General features: G+C 46.8%; 1 protein-coding gene across 1 annotated transcript in view; it reads left to right on the top strand.

Moving 5' to 3' along the window:
* Positions 1 to 17,379, top strand: part of VAT1 (vesicle amine transport 1) — a 204,983-nt gene that overhangs the window by 165,376 nt on the left and 22,228 nt on the right. Inside the window, exon 5 of the mRNA XM_069634196.1 lies at positions 4,170 to 4,411. Within this exon, the coding sequence (XP_069490297.1) occupies positions 4,170 to 4,411 (242 nt within the window). The remainder of the gene's footprint in view (positions 1 to 4,169; positions 4,412 to 17,379) is intronic.

Below are 17,379 nucleotides of genomic sequence, written 5' to 3'. Positions count from 1 at the left end.
GGCACTTGGTGCATTGTGTCAGCCTCTTGGTGAATCTGCAGTGTAGCAGTTGAGAATGGAACCGCATAAAGAAACGTCGCCACTTCCTGTGCATGAAATGGTGCAGTTGCACAGGTGCAAGGTATAGCCCATTCGAAGCTTTCATTTACCTATAGATTTAAGCCCAAGAAGTGATAATGGCACCAAATGAAACCAATGTTGCCCAGGCTTTAGGCTTTAGGCTTGGCATTACTTCTCATATATCCAGGTTGACCAAGTTGATGTGCCCACCAGTAACCAGTTAGTTTGCAGGGCACTGTGGTTTGTATTCTTGTGAGCCAGGTTAAAGCTTCCAAGCCAAAAATAAGCGAGTGTAGGCAGCGCAGTCTGAGCTTGTGTAGTTCAGGTATCGCTTGCAGGTTAACACAAGGGACCTTCATCAGTCGAAAACCCTGGATGCTTTTTTTCCTGTCTTTGCTTTGAGAAATGGGATTTCGACGTCTTTGATAGAGGTCTTATGATGTTCCCTTCATGTGTGCACATTTTCTCCGTGGATGTCTCCATGCATGCAGCGCCCCACGCTGTGAATAATGGTCGTGTGTTTTAACGCAATGGCTACATAAAGCGTGGCTTGTCTTGCGTGCATGCGTGGGTGAGGTGCCCTGGAAAGGTCACCCATCCCCAGCCGTTGGACACCAGGATCTCTATCTGCACGCACAATTGGGTATGACTGGAATAGTTGTGCACAGCTTTCAGAGCACATTTTTTTAACGTTATCTGCTGGGTTCTTTATTTTAAACCCATTCTCTATCTGCCTTGTAAGATGAAGTTTTGTGTGGAGGGTTAATTTGTAGTGAATTGGTTTTCATGGCTCTGCCAAGCCAATCTACTATTTCCGATGGAATTTTCAATGTGGAATGTTTCACCAACCTTCTCCATAACCTTCTGAAAGTTTTTATTCATATCCAGTCCTGTTTTTCTCCTCCCCACCCCCGGGTGCCCCACCGTGGTGGGGGAGTTCAGTGTATTTTATTTTGGTATTTGTAGAGCGCACTACAGCCCAGAGGCAACGAGGCGCTATAAGGAGATTTAAAGAAGGCTTGCTTGAGGGTTACAATAAGCAGCCCCAGAAGGTATGCTTGGGTAGATTCAGTTACAGGGTTACATACGATACAGTCCAATTACATAGTTACAGCGGGTATACAGTGAAAGTTACAGTAAGTTACTCGTATACTTTTCTAGGTAGCACGAGGCATAACAGAGTGTGCTAGGTGATATAGTGGAGGTGCAGACCTAGACTGACGGGCTCTTTTATACAAAGAGCAGGGTTTTTAGGGCCTTGGGGAAGGCTGTGTGAGAATCAATTGATCTAATCTGAGCTGGGAGGTTGTTCCATAGGGTCGCCGCCATAGAGGGGAAGCTAGTGCCTCCTGCCCGCATTCTGCGCGTGTGCGGGACAGTGATGCGATTAGCATAGGCTACTCTAGACGGTCTGGTGACTGTTTGTCTGGTAATCCTCTGTGTCAGATAAGGGGGGGCCTGATCGTGCAGACATTTATGTGTAAGGGCCAAAGTTTTGAAGACCACCCTTTCCTTGATGGGGAGCCAGTGTACCTGCCTCCTGATCCCTGAGATGTGTTCCTTGCGTGAGGTGCCAGTAGCAGCTCTTAAGGCATTATTTTGCGCAATCTGGAGTTTGGTGAGGTTTTTTTGGGAGGTCCCAATGAACAACGCATTACAGTAGTCCAGTCTGGAGCCGATAATGGCTCTGGCAGTTGAGATGCAGTTTTGCTGAGTTAGGAAGGGCCTGATGGCATTGATGAGTTTGGAGTGATATGCTGCGGAGGAGGCGACGGCATTGACCTGTCTGTCCATGGTGAGGCTGGGTTCTAGATATACACCCAGTGTTTTGATGGTTTGGGAGACTCTGATGGGAATATTATCCACGGTGAAAGATTGATAGTTGGCGTCAAGTTTGCCCAGTGTAGATGGGGAGCCGACAAGCAGTAGTTCGGTCTTATCATTGTTTAGACAGAGCCAGTTCTCCACCATCCACGATTGGATGGTGGCATAGATCCTGTTGTGTGTCCAGGTCTGTGGTGTAGTCACCTGACAGGGGGATGAGGACCTGTGTGTCATCTGCATAGTTTGTATATGAGATGCCAAGGAGTCCAGAATCCTGAAGAGAGGCCTCGTGAAGAGATTGTAGAGTGTGGGGGCTATGCAGGAGCCCTGTGGGACTCCGCATTTGATGGAGCTGGGCGTAGCATTAGCGGAGTCAGAGAAGATCTTCATTACCCTCTCTTGAAGGAACGAGGAGATCCAATCGCATGCAGCAGTGATGCACAAGGTCCTAGCACTCACCCTGCTGTGCCGGCCAAGTGCGCTGTTTGCTGGATTCATGCCCTGTCTATTCGCGATTAAGGTTTCAATGGGATATTGAGAGTTGAGTTGCATGAAGAGTTCTTGAGGTGTTCAGCGCTAGCCTCCGTTGCTGCCGTGGTGTCGGAGGCAGGTTCCTTGTACACAAAATAACCGCATGTTAGTCCAACATGTAGACGCCAGGTGATAGTTTAAGTCTACATCAGACGGCTTGTTAAAAGCAGCGCTTTACCACCTACTAAAGCACTTGACATGCTGGGGAGTACAGGAAAGGATTTACAGCCGAGTACTTGAAAGGTAACTTCCCAAAGAGAATAGAGGACTCTATTTCCCAACTATTAGTTTCCAAATAAAGGTATGAGGCCCAAAGTTCTGAATCATCACTCCTGTGAGATACGAGTCTTAAACTGTCACTTCCCTGTTGTGTCTTAACCTAAAGACTGAAGTGAACCCCTTATGTGCTATAACCCCCTCTGCCGAGACAAAAGTTCCTCCTGGTGGGGGGGGGGGGCTTGAGGGGGGACAACACCAAATGTAGTTGGTGGTCCTGTATCCACGTCTAGTGTCTATGGAGGCAGCATGTGAATGGCACTGTTCCTTGGCTGCAGAGCTGGGTTCAGCTGGCTTTATGAAGACCTGCATCGACCTCCAAATAATGCCAGCAAAGGTCAGGGAATGTGACATATGGCTGACGTAGGATATCCCCAAAATGCACATAATGGTTTTGTGCATAGTTACCACTTGACCTGCCTTAAACCCCAAAATCTGGACTGTTGGCCCTTGTATAGGCGGCTGAGCAGAGAAGCAAAGTATGTGCATAGCCAATCTGCTTGGAGACCAAGAACACCGAAGACCTCTGACCACACACTTGGACCATCTTAGTGGCTTGTCACTAACCCATCAGTTATGAGCCTGTTCTGCCTTAAATATCCGGATGTAGTTGGGTTTGCATACCTGCTGCTGTTCGTAAAGAATTGATGATCTTTAAATGCTAGATTACAAATACTTGGGGTCTTTTTTTGTATTTGTATGCTCTTTCATGGGGTCAAACAATGAATACCACCCACATCATTCTTGTCGCAGCTGGTCAACCATTTCACATGATTGAACCAAAATATCAAAGGTTGAATGTGAATTGGCAAACTACTATCCAGGCAGACGGCACCCCGCCCTCCCCTCACCATTTATGCTAGTTCGAGCTGTGCGCTCAATTCCTTGCGTATCCAGCATAAATGAACACTGGCAGCGAGTGCCAATTTTGACCCGATGCGTTATTTTTGCGCATCCACCAAACTGTCTCGAACTGTTTTGCCCCGATTGCCCTGACACTGCTACCACTGGTGCCTAGGGGAGCCAAATGGCCCTTGACCTGCTGAGAGTTCTGCCCATTGGGGGGCCAGGAGGAGGGGGAGGGTTGGAGCTGCTCCATATAACTTGGTGATTTGTGGCCGAAAAATAGTTGGGGGGGTGGGGGGGGGGAGAAGGGGATGGGGGTCTAGTGGCAGTTGACCACTAGAGCTGGTTCTCGAGGGCTTCAATTGCTGTTGTGCCACTTGACAAAGTACTTAATGCTCGACAGCCTTCCTAGTCTCCCATTGCTGTAGTTGCTGAAAAATGGGATGCATTTGAACCGCTGTTAACTAAGTCTGCGGGGTATAGATCGATTGAGTTATGGGTGCGATTAGAAACTGCACCACGTCGAGCAAATTGCACCACTCCATACAAGAATAGCTAAAGTTTTGTTTTGTGAACCTTTTTAAACATTTTTTTTTTCCCTGCATGTCTTAACTGATGCATTTACATTTTAGGCTCTGCAAACCTACTAACTGGGCAAAAGAAGAACCTCATGGCTCTGGCTAAAACCTGGTGGAACCAGTTCAGCATTAACGCAATGCAGTTGCTCCATGCCAACAAATCGGTCTCTGGCTTCCACCTCGGCTACCTGGATGAGGAGCTTGAGCTCATTGCTGGAGTGGTCGCCCAACTGGTGGAACTTTACAAGCAAGGCAAAATCAAGCCCAAAGTAGATTCAGTGTGGCCTTTCGAACAGGTGAGTGCTTCTCCTGACCCTTGGCCATCCTAATCAGTTTGATGTCGTCATTACACGAAGTTGTATGCACTAGACCCTGTCGCAGCTCTAACATCGTGTCCCTGGTTGGGTGATTATAGACCTTTGGCTGGGATTTTGTTTTGAAGGTTATCTGTTTTCCAGGCACACATCTACTTTTAGGGGCCTCCCCAGTTTGGAGCATTGGTGAAAACCAGTCACACCATGCCCATTGTGGATAGGCAGAATACCGTTCGGCTTGCTACATGGGGCAGCAGTGTAAGTAAACTAGTGGGCTGAGTGTCTTGCACTCCTTATATTGACCAACATATGTGGTCTGCTTTCTTTCCAGGAGTTGAATGCAATATAGGCTTCCACTCCACACACCTGGCCTTCGCTCCATTTGTATTGCTTGCTAGGAGTGCACACCTTAATTCCACTGTGCCCCCTCCCAGCCCAAGTCCTTTTGTTAGCCCCCCCCCGAGAACTGTGTAAGCAAGTCTTAGTAAACTGAGGTATTCCCTGATCGAACTAAGATTGCATCTGTGGCCCTTTTAATGGAAACCTTTAAATGCATACCTTTAAATGCATTTCAGACTGAGTTCAAAGGCTGTTAACGAAACTTATTGCTAGAAATCTAGCGACTGGCATCCCAAGTAGCCAGTGGTGGCTCTCGAGGGCTGCCGAGTGAAGGATCAGAGGATTGCATTCAGCCCGGAAGCTGCCAATTGAAACCTACGTTGTTCTCCTCTGGGTTACCAAGCTTACAGAACCTGTATGGCTGCTTGGAGGCCCAGTGCAGACCCTTTGTTGCACTGATGATGCATGATTTACTGCACTACCTTCTGCAGGTTGAAGGCACGCCCCTGCGCACTCAGACCAGAAAATATACAGCCCCCTAGGGAAAAAGGCCCAAGACATGCTTGCAAGGATAACTGTATTCATTTCTCAAATAGAAATGCATCAGCAAAGAACTCGAGTGCTCGGCAGCAGCAGAGCTCTGTAGGGATGTGCAGCACATTATAAGCACAAAAAACGTCACTAACGACGCAATCGCATATAGTACAGTTCTGCAATCCTATCTGGGCAAGCTCTATACATAAAGGGCCGGCTCCATATGGGATGCCAGGCCATTGGTCCATCTTCATCTATTAATCTGCCCACATGGGTGCTGCTGGACTAGTCAACCGAGGTGAAGTTGGCCTAACAATTGTCTAATAACAATGTTATTTTATCGCTGCATCAAGCACCTGGCAGATGGGCTCGATGGGAGAGCGGAGGTCACACTAACTTGCATGCTTCTCTCGCTCCCAGACAGATCAGCAACTCCCAAGGTCCTCCACCTTAGTTTTAGGCTATACTTTTGATGCTACCTTGCACCTCTCAGCACAAATCTTGTGACCAGTTTTTGAAGGCGCGATACCCTTGCCTTCTGATCTCGGAGTGTAAAGGTTTAATGGTCAGTGGTCTGGCTTTGGACGGTGCCATGGCATGAGAATTCATGGGATGAAAGCACGGCAAAGCTGTATTTCTCGTGTGGGCATCGTTGGGGGCAGGAGGGCTTTGCGATCGGCCCTGTGGGATGGTACTGCCAAGCGGAGCTCTGCTATGTTCTTTCCTGGGTGCGAGGGCCTATAACCTTCTTGAAACAATGGAGTATTTTGTGGGGTCTGCGAGACCTGGCTGTGGTGGGGGGTGATGGTCACGCTCATGCAAAGGAATATAATACAAACAGAATTATTCGCTGCGCTTGGTCCTTCTTCTGAGATTGCGATTGCCAACCAAGATGGCGTTTGCACCTGCATTTACTGTGTAGCTTCTAATGCATGTACTAAGGTGGTCACGGACCCTCCATTATGTGCACCTCTCCCGCACCGTGGATGTGCTCTTAGCATTAATTTATTTCTCAGTCGGTATCGCCTAAGGTGGGTGTGAAGACCCACTTTCCTTACCAACAAGGTCTTGATTTGAGATGACTCTTGGAAGAAGACAAAGGTGGCTTATGCCTTTCCCACTATTGCTCAGCTGCCCTCCTCAGTCTGGTTTTCTTCTTTCCTGCTCCACAACTCCGTTACCTGCTCTGCACCTTGAAATGTCCACATGTTAACCTACCCCTCTGCAAACTACCAACATAACAGCCGTTTCTCAGAGTACTGTTATTCCTGTCCGAGGAATACGTCGCTTACTGCTAATCTGACCCTGTGACTTTGCACTCATGACTGGTGGTGTGGACTGCCCATTCTTTATTTTTTCCGTGTTGTCTGTTCCCCAAGTGTTGCAACTCTGATCCACTCAGCAGTTTAACTGGGCGTTCTCACAAGTCTACCATTGCTCTTAATCGACTAGTCTGAACACAGCTGAAGCTCTACAAATCCACTGATTGAGGCATCCAATGGATCTAAAGGATTTCCCTTTGAATTATGGAATCTATTAAAACTTCAGTAGAATGAGCTTTGGTCACACATTGATGTTGCCCAAAATGCTAGATTTGCTTTCTCCTAAGATTCCACCAAGTTAGTGCAAGGGTGCGCACTGAAAATAATGCAAGTGCAGCTCAGTGTTGTTTTGGGATGTTACGTATTGGAGTGGTCTTAGTAATGCGATTTAAGCTTGTATAGCCCAGTAATTCCAATGCACTGGCTTTGTAGACTGCACTGTGTGGTGGATAGTGGGGAGGTGCATTTACTACCTCAACAGCGTGGTTTTAGTCAATGGCATAGGATTGGAGGTTGCGAGGGGCTGAGGAGTTCTGTTGCAGTGGCTCCTGATCTGACGCGCGTTTCCAGTTCTGGTTTTGTCCCTTGACCTCCAGGGCATTCTTGTCTTTGCGCTACAGTGTCCTTCGCTAAACCACTATTTCTATTTAATTTATTGGTCATTTGTATTGTGCCTATACACAAGTGTTTCCTGGCACCATAAGTTAAAAGGGTGGGGAGGGGGGCATGAGAATAAACAGTGACTGTTAATAGGCCATGTGACAATCCAACCATGTTGATAAAAGTGCAGCAGAGGGTTGGGTAAAGGAGCAGTGAAAGGGGGGGGGGGGAGTGCAGGAATGGGGGTCCCAAGGGGGCTGGTGGGGTGAGCAAGTGCTGAGGGGAGCCCAGAGGGCAAGTGCCAGGGAAAAGGGTGGAGGGGGATAGATAAGTGCAATGCACAGGATGGACCAGATGCTGGCTAGTGCGGGCAAGGGTGCCCTAGGGCAAGTGCTAAGGGATGCTGGGGAGAATGGTTGGGATGTCTGGCCCCTGTGTCACTCCGGAGGCACTTAAGCACTGGATGGGGAGAGGGAGAGATGCAAGAGGAGGAAAGTCTTGAAGTTTCTGGAATTTAAGAAGATGCGGCTCAAGTCTGGGGGGGCAGAAAGGTCGATCCAGAGGAAGGATCCTGTTGAGGAGAGAGGGGGGGGGGGGGATCTGCCTCCCGCCCTCTGCTTGGAGAAACGGTTGACCTGCAGAGAGGGTATCCCGATATATCCGGGAAAGGTCATGGTGACATTAAATATGGTGACCATATATATGGGATCAAGGGGAGCAGGGGTTGGAGGGGGTGTCACCCACATGTTAAATGTCATGTCCCTGCAAACAGCAATTATTTTTTGGGAAACTTTTTTGCCAGGTGATCTTTTTTTTTGCAAGGACCTTACATGGAAACACAGAGCATGGACCTAGAGGACTGAAGAACCCTAGCATGCAGGTATTTAGGGGGAGAAAGCTGGGTGTAGAGGTCCCAGGCCCCAGACAGCCTTGTGGATGATGTGAAGGGTTTTCCATTCGAGTCACCAGGACCCATTTTAGAACTGGAGATGGATGCAGTCCCTGGGCTGGAGGCCAATGATACGTTTTGCAGCTCTATTCTGGATTAGCTGAGGTGGGCAAAGGGAGGAAAGGGCAGATTGAGGAAGAGGTTGTTACAGTAGTCCAGCCTAGAGAGAACCAGAGCTCTGGAGAAGTTGAGGTTCTGAGTGAAGGTGAGGAAAGGGAATGCCTTTGAGGTGGTGAAGCTGAACGTTGGACTTCTTGGCAAGGTCTGTTGTGTGGAGAGAAAGTCCAAGATGACCCAAAGGTTTTTTGCCTCACAGGATGGTGATTGAAGGGGACCCAAGGAGGGAGGCCAGAGTTGGGGCTGAGGGGGGTAGTTTGAGGGGTGGACGGGAAGCAGGAGAACCAATGAGAAGGATCTCTTTTACTGGCATGAAGGTAGAGATCATTAGAAGAGCACCATGTCTAAATATCAGTCAGGCAGTCTGGTATGAGAGAGAAAGGGGAGGAGATAGAGGATGGAAGCTTAAAGGAGCCGTCATCCGTAAAACATGATTTGGCAAGAGCAGGTGGAGATCAAGTGGGCCAGAGGGATGTTGAAGAGCCATGGCGATGGGATAGAGCTCTGAGGGATGCCACGGGTAGAGAGAGGTGAAGGAGAGAAAAGATCCAAATTGCACTTGGGAGGGTCGGTTTGAAAGGTCAACCACGCCAGTGCCCGGTCCATGATGCAAATAGTATCAAGGAGACCATTTGAGGATGCAGTGGTTGACTTTGTGGAAGGCAGAAGAAATATCGAGGAGTATCAGAACAGAGGGAGAGTTAGAATCCATCTTCTAGAGCAGGTCCTCTCGTTTTCAAGAGCTGTTGCTGTGCCTCTGGATGCTCTGAAGCCAGACTGGTGCTCATGGAGGCAGCCATCCACCTGCGTGTGGCAGGTCTGTTTGGGGATGACCAGCTTCTCCATGAGTTTGCTTAAGTGGGGATAGAGATAGGGTGATAGTTAGCCACGTAAGAAAGGTCAGAAGACTGCTTTTTTTAGAAGACTGTACACGAGATTGCTTTAGGGAGGTTGGGAAGGCGCCAGTGGCAAAATAATGGTTACAAAGGTCGGCCAAGGCTGGGGCGAGAGAGATGTCCTGATGGTTCTGGAGGCGCAGGGGAGAACCTGTTTAGAGGAGACTTTCATATCGCGGACCATCCGGTGCAATGGGAGTGAAGGAGTAATGTGTGGGGGCTGGAGGGGCAAGAAGGGAGAGGTCAAGGGAGGCAAGAGAAGCAGGAGCTGCGGGAGGAGAGTAGATCAAAGTGAGGACGGGATGGCCTGAGTTTTGTAGAAGGGGAGGCCAGTGCCGAGGACCTGGGAGGGGGGAGGAGACTGCAATAGGGTTGGCAAGTTCCTTTCGGATTTTGAAAAATTCAGCCGTATTATTGGTGGCACCAGAGATATGGGCTTAGGCATGAACCCTCTTAGAGCAAATTGTGAGATGATAGGGCCTTTGGAGCAACCCAATTTGTCGGAGGATATGTCTGAGGCCTGCCACTTCCACAAGGCAGCTTTACACTTGCATTTCAGAGCAGCCAAGTCAGAATCATTCTAAGAGTTTTGTTTGGAGGAAGACTTAATGCAGAGCCTCCTGACCGGAGCAAGGATGTCAAGGGTGTTAGAGATGGAGCGATTGAGGTTAGCCAGAGCAGTCTAGTGGAGAGTCAAAAGCGGTGGGGTGTGGGATGAACGTAGCAACAAATGCAGCAACTGACACATGCTTAGTCATGACTGAGAAGGAGACTGGTGGTGTGGACAGAGACTTTGTTAGAGGGCAGGGGATATCAAGACGAGAGGTGAGTGGTCAGAACAGGAAAGAGGGTTGAAGAAAGGGATGTCTGAGAGGAGAGCATCCAAGCTGTGTCTGGCCGAGTTGGTTGCTCCAGAGGGCAGAATAGTGAGGGAAAGATTCAGAGGTCACGGAGTACAGTTGCCATATCCAGGGAGTCAAGATGGAGGTTAAAGTCCCCAAGGAAGAGGGGAGGCAAGAGGAGAGGTGTGCCCATTCCGTGAATAGAACTGTGAAGGAGGTGGTGGGGGGGGAGAGGCGAAATGGATACCTTCTCCATGAAGTTGTAATCCTCCTTCCTGTGCAGTGCACAATGGAAGGCTGTTCTCAGTGTGCAATCTACTAGCTAAGCTGTAGCGGCATCATCCCCATTTTTACCATGTTTGACCATTGTCATGCAGCGCTGTAGCCAGAGGCAGTTTGAGGGGGCTATAGTACAGCAATAAGGTAATGGGGGCACACCAAAACTTAGAGGAAGAATACTTAAAGCTTTAAGGTCCAGTAAAGCTGGTTTCAAGGATTTGAAGGTGCAGGGTAGGAATTAAGGCCTTGGCATAAGACCTTACTATACAAAAGAGAGGAGAAAAAGCATTCACAATAGGAATCCTCATGTCCCCTGCACACTATCTAGATCCGCCCAAATGGCGGTAAGTCATCAGTTTATAACAATCACAAGTAGTTCATCTTCAATTAGTAATTACCATGTATCCACTCAATGAAAAGTCTATGTACTCAGATATTCTAAAAGCAAGGGCATTTTAATCATGAGGAAGTATATACATAAACAAAGCACATCCCATAGTCCAGTGTCAAAGGCTGACGCGTTTCGAGGCAATTCCTCTTCAGAAGCCTTATAGGACTGTTGATAGATGTCCTGCATAAAGGGAAAACGCAATGGTTGCCGTTATAACCCAACCATGGGAATATTTGCTAATTCATCTTAAAAATACCACCAGTTGTGATAACTACAGAAAAACAATCAACATGCATCAGTGTATGTTCTAACAGGAAACCCTTATAAATGCCACAGGTACACAATGACCATTATTGGCATATAAATTGGGCACAAATACAATCCATGAGGTATCAGCATGTTCAGAATAGCCCTAGACGGGCAGCCTTCACATGAAGGGACATTTTCTATTCACCAAACCTTTGTCAGTTATACTAGTACACAATGTCAGTAATTATTAACCCATATGGTTGCCAAAACTTCACCATACGTAATATCTAAACAGTTGTCCATTCAACTTTTCTGGCGAATTAGTGAGGTGATTCAAGCTGATTGATGTAGATAGTGACCAGTCGTATAGTGTTGGTGGAATCCAAAAGTTGCTTACTGTTGGAGTGCGTGGCGACTATGGCGGTAATGCATCAGTGAGGGAGCCACCCATTCTACACATGTAATTGTATGGCATACTCCTGGGATACAAGAGACGGATTGGATATAAAGGGAGACAAATCTAACGTAGTGTCAATGGATTTCGAAGGGCACTAATCATTCTAAAATAAAAGTATAGGCTCCAGACAAATGGACATATATATATATATATATATATCTCATGTTATAAATGAGAAGAGCACTCACCAAAGGGTGCATCCTCTGCATCTAAAAGAGCGCATGGAACCACATGAAACGCTCATAATATCGGTAGACTGGAATGTCTCGTTCAAAAGCCACGTTCTGGTCACTGTTCAGCACAATAAAGGAGATATGTATCAGGAGATAGTTTTCTTACTGGTTAATAAATATAGTCAACCCATCAGTGAAAATGGGGGATAATGGACTCCCCATAATTTATTCATGGTTACAGGCACTGGCGTTGGTAAGAAGTGGGGTTAAAGCCCTGGGTCTATTGGTTGTAGCCCCAGATAGAAGCTCAGGGGCTACAACAAAAAGGCTAGCTAGCCCCGAGTCCTGCCAGTACTGACATTTCAGAGTGATCCGACTCCTACGTAAGAAATGGTGAGCTGTGTGTATGTGAATAACGGAGGGATAAGACCTAGCAAGATCCCTATTGTCATGCCATCTTAAACTGTGACGCTTTTGCCATCCTCGAACCCAACATTTAAGAGACTTTGGTGTGACAGTTTAAATGGGAGGACTTAGTGTGGCACGCTCTAGCACCATGTTCATTTTCTTGGCGACCGTCCTCGCTACAGCACTTGGTGCAGAAGGCTTCCCGTGCCGGCTTTTGCAGCAACAAAGAATTGTTTGAAGTCGGATCTTGATTTTGGGCTTGACCAGGAAATGAAGGCGCATTACAAAAGGAAATGATGGATGTTTTTGTTTGGAACTTGGGTCCGACTCATGGACACATGAGGTGGTGGTTAGTTTGGAGTTGTGAGAAATCGAAGATATTTAAAGGCAGGGATGAAGTTACAAGCTGGGCATAAACTCATTTGCCCACTCTGTTATTCACATACAAACAGCTCACCATTTCTTACTACCTAGGAGTCCTTGATCACTCTGAAATGGCTAGAGCACATTTTGAGGTGTTTGAAGGTAGCACTAAATTTCTGTATTGAGGTTAAATCTACCGAGATCTCCTAGGAACTAGGGTGTGTATTAACCCATATGCTCAACCTAATGGATTGGTGGTTGAAGTGTTTTAGAGCAGGTCGATGGAGTAGATGAGATGGCTGTGACAACAGTCAGTGGTGCAGTTGGTTGCAGCTCGTGTGGGCTTGACTGGCTCGAGAATGTCCTTTAAGGTAGACTGTCGTCGATGCACTCCTAGTTTCTTCACTGGACTCGTGTTGTCTTTTAAGGCAGGCAGGTGGCCCAAAGCTGAGAAGTGTTGCAAGCACCTGCCGTGTCCTGGGTTTGGTTCACACTCTCTGGCACTTACCACCTAGGAAGCTTGCTTGCAGGGCACGCTTTGTGCTGACTGGGTACCGGTTCTGGAGCTGCTGGAGGGTCCTCTGGATTCAGTATCTCACTCTGTTCCCTGGGAGATGTTTAGGGGTGGGACTGTGGTCTTTGGAAACCCTGGCCTCCCTTCACTGGCAGAAGCTGTAAACCAGACTGTACCTTTAGCCAGGTTCCAAAGGAGTTCTTCTTGTTACTTTTTTTAATCCAAATGGGCCCCAGGGACTGGTGTTGGCTGAGCCTACGTTAATGAACCAATCCTGTGTCCCCACCAACAATCTCCTGTATGCGTGAGATCCTAACCAGAGTGCTTTGCAACAGAAAAGGTAAAGGGGTAAAAACATGTAAACTAAATACCCACCCCCATTTTCCTGTCTGTTGCTGATTAAAGGGTCTCTCTAGTTAATTGAGCTCTGTGGTTCCTGATTAAAGCAGCAGGTCTCCCTTGGAACTTTGGCTAGACAAGAGTTTTGGTTGCCGCCAAACCACATACTTATCTACTGAATGGGGCCCCCCTGCAGGCATGAATACTGTAAATACATAGACCCAGACATGACTGGTTATTGCCCTTGATACTGATAGGCAGGAATGGTTTCAGGTTGACAGTGTGCATCACAGGTAGTTGGGGTTTTCGTGGCTTTTTAGTGCTGCGACCACGCCTCCTCATGGGCATGTTTGAATTAATTCTGATTAGGATGTGAAGCTGCCACCAGCAGCTAACCAAGAACAGGGCAGATCAATGGAGCCTTGGGTAGTTTATTAGGCTGGCCATGGCAGGAGGAAGGTTTTGCCCTCCCCTTCTGAGAGGTCTTGATGTACTTCTGGCGGTCATATCCCAACTAAATGACAGGGGGTGGCGCCTGTAGGCTGTGTCCACCAAGAGTACAAGGGTGTAGCCCCACACATTTTCCAGAGGTTGATCTAACATCAATTTCATTTAAAATTTCATAAATGCCCAGGTGAGCGCACACCCCCATGGGGATGTTCCAAATCCTCCCAATGGATTAATTAAACAAGATATGAGTGATGGAGACCGGGGGATCCATGGAGTGATGAGATTCTTTGTTTTGCAATGCTTATCCCCTCTCCCCTCAGCCCCCTGCGACTCCTTCCCACCCCCCACAGCATGGCAAAAGAGTTATGGTCTAACAATTGCTTTCTGACCTCCCATGTTCAATAGGTTCCTACCCTTTCCAGTTTAAGGTACTCAAACATTCTGTGCTTTCCCTTTTTTCAACACACCTGGACCGCGAGATCTCTATTTGGGGATTACAGACCCCTTGCTTTAGAAATACTTTGGTCAAGACTTTGGAGGCAGGACAGCAGGAGTTTGACTCTCCCGTGCATTGCACCTATTCTCTGGTTCTGATGAAGCACTGAATCCAGGTGAAGGTTGCAGTCTTCTCTGCAAACCCTGCTCAGTCACCCGTTTAAGAAAGGCAGCATTTTTTGCTGGCGGGGTCCTTTTGCATTTAGGTCCTTGGCCAGATCATCTGGTGTGAAGCAGGCCATTCCGACCTGGCTCTTACTGGTCCTGTGTCGGAAACCTCTGCTCCTTGCTACAGTCCCAAGAAGCTCTCTGGTGCACATGCTAACCTCACTTTACCTTGAAGATTTAATTCTGTCAGTCCACAGCACTGTGTCTTGTAACACTCCCAGCAAGTGAGTGATTATACTGGATGATAGGGGTCAAATCATACCCCCTGTTTTTGGTGTGGTGTGCAGCATCCTTCCTGGCCACTGGTGAATGAACTATGTGAGTGTAACAAGATGTGGTGATACGGAGTGGGGATGGCTGTAGCCTTCAAGGATTTGCAAACTGGTTTTTCTGCCATTCAACATTTGATACAAGGAATTCTTGCATCAAATTTCCACTTAACATTGACTACCAGACCAGTCATTGGGGATACTTTGCCCCCGACATAAGCCTTAATTATTCTAGTTGCTGCATTTTGGGAGATTTAGTCTTGATTTTGGTCTTCAATGCACGGCAATAAAGTAAAATAAACCCAGAAACAGTGTCCCGATATGTCCTTCGGGCAACATTATTTAGCTTTTTTTTTCTAGCGATCTAAGAACTATCATCAAGTCAGATAAAAATGCGAGATCCATCAATTGAGGACTTTCTAATTAACCCATTGCTCCTCTGCATGTTCATAGGGCTTCGAGGGGAGTTTGTGTAAGTGCTAGACATGTAATCCGCTATGGAATGCAACACTGGCAGATGAAGCCATTTTTAGTCCCATTTTGGTGATTCTGGTGACCGATAAACCTTTATACAGTTTTTTATAAACTGACCACCATGGGTGGTGCATAACACTTAACCAGAAAATGTAACAAATCGACAATACAGAAAGCAAAATGCAGAAAACAAAAGCAGCACAATGTGGTGGAAAGTAGACCTATTGAAAGGCTAAGTCTAGATAAAACTTTCCTATCACGTCCTCTAATATCTTTCTAGGTTATTGGAGGCAAACCCAAAAATCTGGCCAGTTCTTTTTTACATTGGAAGGGCCCTGTGAATTAAATGTATGCAGGGAGCTCGCTGAAGAGTGGAGGGGAGAGGGTGTACACATGTTGACTCGCTAACCTCCAATGGTTAGTTAAGCAATTTGCCTAGTCTAGCTTTGAGAATAACCCCTTTTTTCTTTTCTTGTAAGTTAACGTTGACTTGGCACAGCGTGGCCTCCCAGTTCTGTGCCATTTTTCCTTTTTGGTTCAAGCCCTCCAGATTTAGATGGTGTCTGAGAATTTAAAAACTGTTCTCTGGGTTTGCCCTCTATACACCAGCAGGCCCGAAATAAGCCCAGGTTTTTGTATTCTATTTTGAAATCCCGGACTAAAATACACTCTTGTGTGCCTAAAATTTCTGGTGGGATTTGGGAGCCCCTATAGAAAATTGTAGATTCAAGTAGATACGCTAATATTTGTCCTTGACTACTAGAGTGTAGCCCTGAACCATCTAGTTATTGCTATGAATCAGCAGGAGCATTTGAGACTTGGTATCTTAAACGTTTACAATGAATGCTCTTGCTGTGGGTTGTGCTGCACTGTTGGATTAGCCTGAAATTCCTGCACATCATTTTTTCTTTTGGCTTCCATTTACCATTAAAAACTGGACTTTTTGTGGGGATTCGATCAGCGCGTTTGCTTATTTGCATAATACTTCTGCTGTGTGCTCTTGCGAGTGAGTGCATAAGATCTGCGTGCTGTGTACATTTAGGGATTTTTCGGCAGCATACTACGTGAAATGTTGATGCACTGCTAGAAAAGGCATTGCAGTGTTTTTATATATTACAAGTTTAAGCAAAGCTTTTTTTTTAACATTACCTCTAGAAATTCAGTCCTCCTAAATAACTCATTACGAATTCTTGATCCTCCCATCTTCCTGAGATCAGAAGGACACATCTTCCTGAGTTCAGGAGGACACATCTTCCCGATGAGCTAATAAAGTAGCAAAGCCTGTGAGCAGGATTTGAGAACATATTATAGGGAGCAGATGCAATGAATTCGGTCTCTAAAAATGACAACTGGAAAACACTGGAGTTGGGATTTTACAGGTCAATCCTATACCGCTAGCACATAGTAAAATACAGGATTCAAATGCACTCCATCCATTTACATCACCTAGAGGGAGACAGAGGAGCTACTATTTTAGCAAACAACCCCGCAGGGAACCAAAATGAGGCTGATGGTACCAGACCCATAAGGTCTTGTTCCACTCCTAGAAATGCACTGTTGCAAGTATGGTGGTCAGTCAAAATGTCGAAAATAAAATGTCGAATGACAATGTCGAAAATAAAATGTCGAATTCCCCTTTTTTAAATTGTATATTTATTTTGGGGTCCGGGAATAAAAAAAATAGGTAAAACAAAAAAAAGGGGGGGGTTGGGGGGAACCCCCCATTTCTAATAAAAAACGTCATAAAATAAAATTCAACTTTTTTTTTTTAACATTTATTTTTCGACATTTTGACTTTCTACATTTTGTCTTTCTACATTATCACTATAAACCGCAAGTATCGAGCGAAAATTAGCCCAACACTTTGATAGCAGGTGTGTAATAGATTAATTTGAAAGTACATTATGGATTAGGTACTTTTTAAAATTCTGGGTTTTTGGCCGTACATGCCGATTGGGTGGGAGAGGGGGAGGGGCAGGAAACATTTCCATGTACAGAAAAGCAACCTCGAGGAGGGGTGAGAGGAGGGGGGGAGGCAGCAGCTAGCCAACAAACTGTGGTTCTGATCCAGGACCGCCCAGACAAAGAGCAGTGGGGGGTTGGTGCCTCATTGCCCTTCTAGACGACTGCACCTTCCTACCCTAAAGCACAGGGCCCAGCAGGAAATTCTGGGATGACGGCAGTAGAACTGCCCAGAAATGGGCCGAGCCAGGGAGGACCTAACTCGGATGGTTGGGGCAGCTCAGAAAGGATGTCCAGCAGCTAAAGTCTAAAATCCGAGCCAAGAGTAAAGACCGAATGCAGCCAGTATAGCCAGGACTG

The sequence above is a fragment of the Ambystoma mexicanum genome, chromosome 13 (genome assembly GCF_040938575.1).
Source record: "Ambystoma mexicanum isolate Mex_15411 chromosome 13, UKY_AmexF1_1, whole genome shotgun sequence".
Classification (NCBI taxonomy): Eukaryota; Metazoa; Chordata; class Amphibia; order Caudata; family Ambystomatidae; genus Ambystoma; species Ambystoma mexicanum.
The sequence above is the reverse complement of the archived record's forward strand: the minus strand, read 5'-3'. Positions and strand labels throughout refer to the sequence as shown.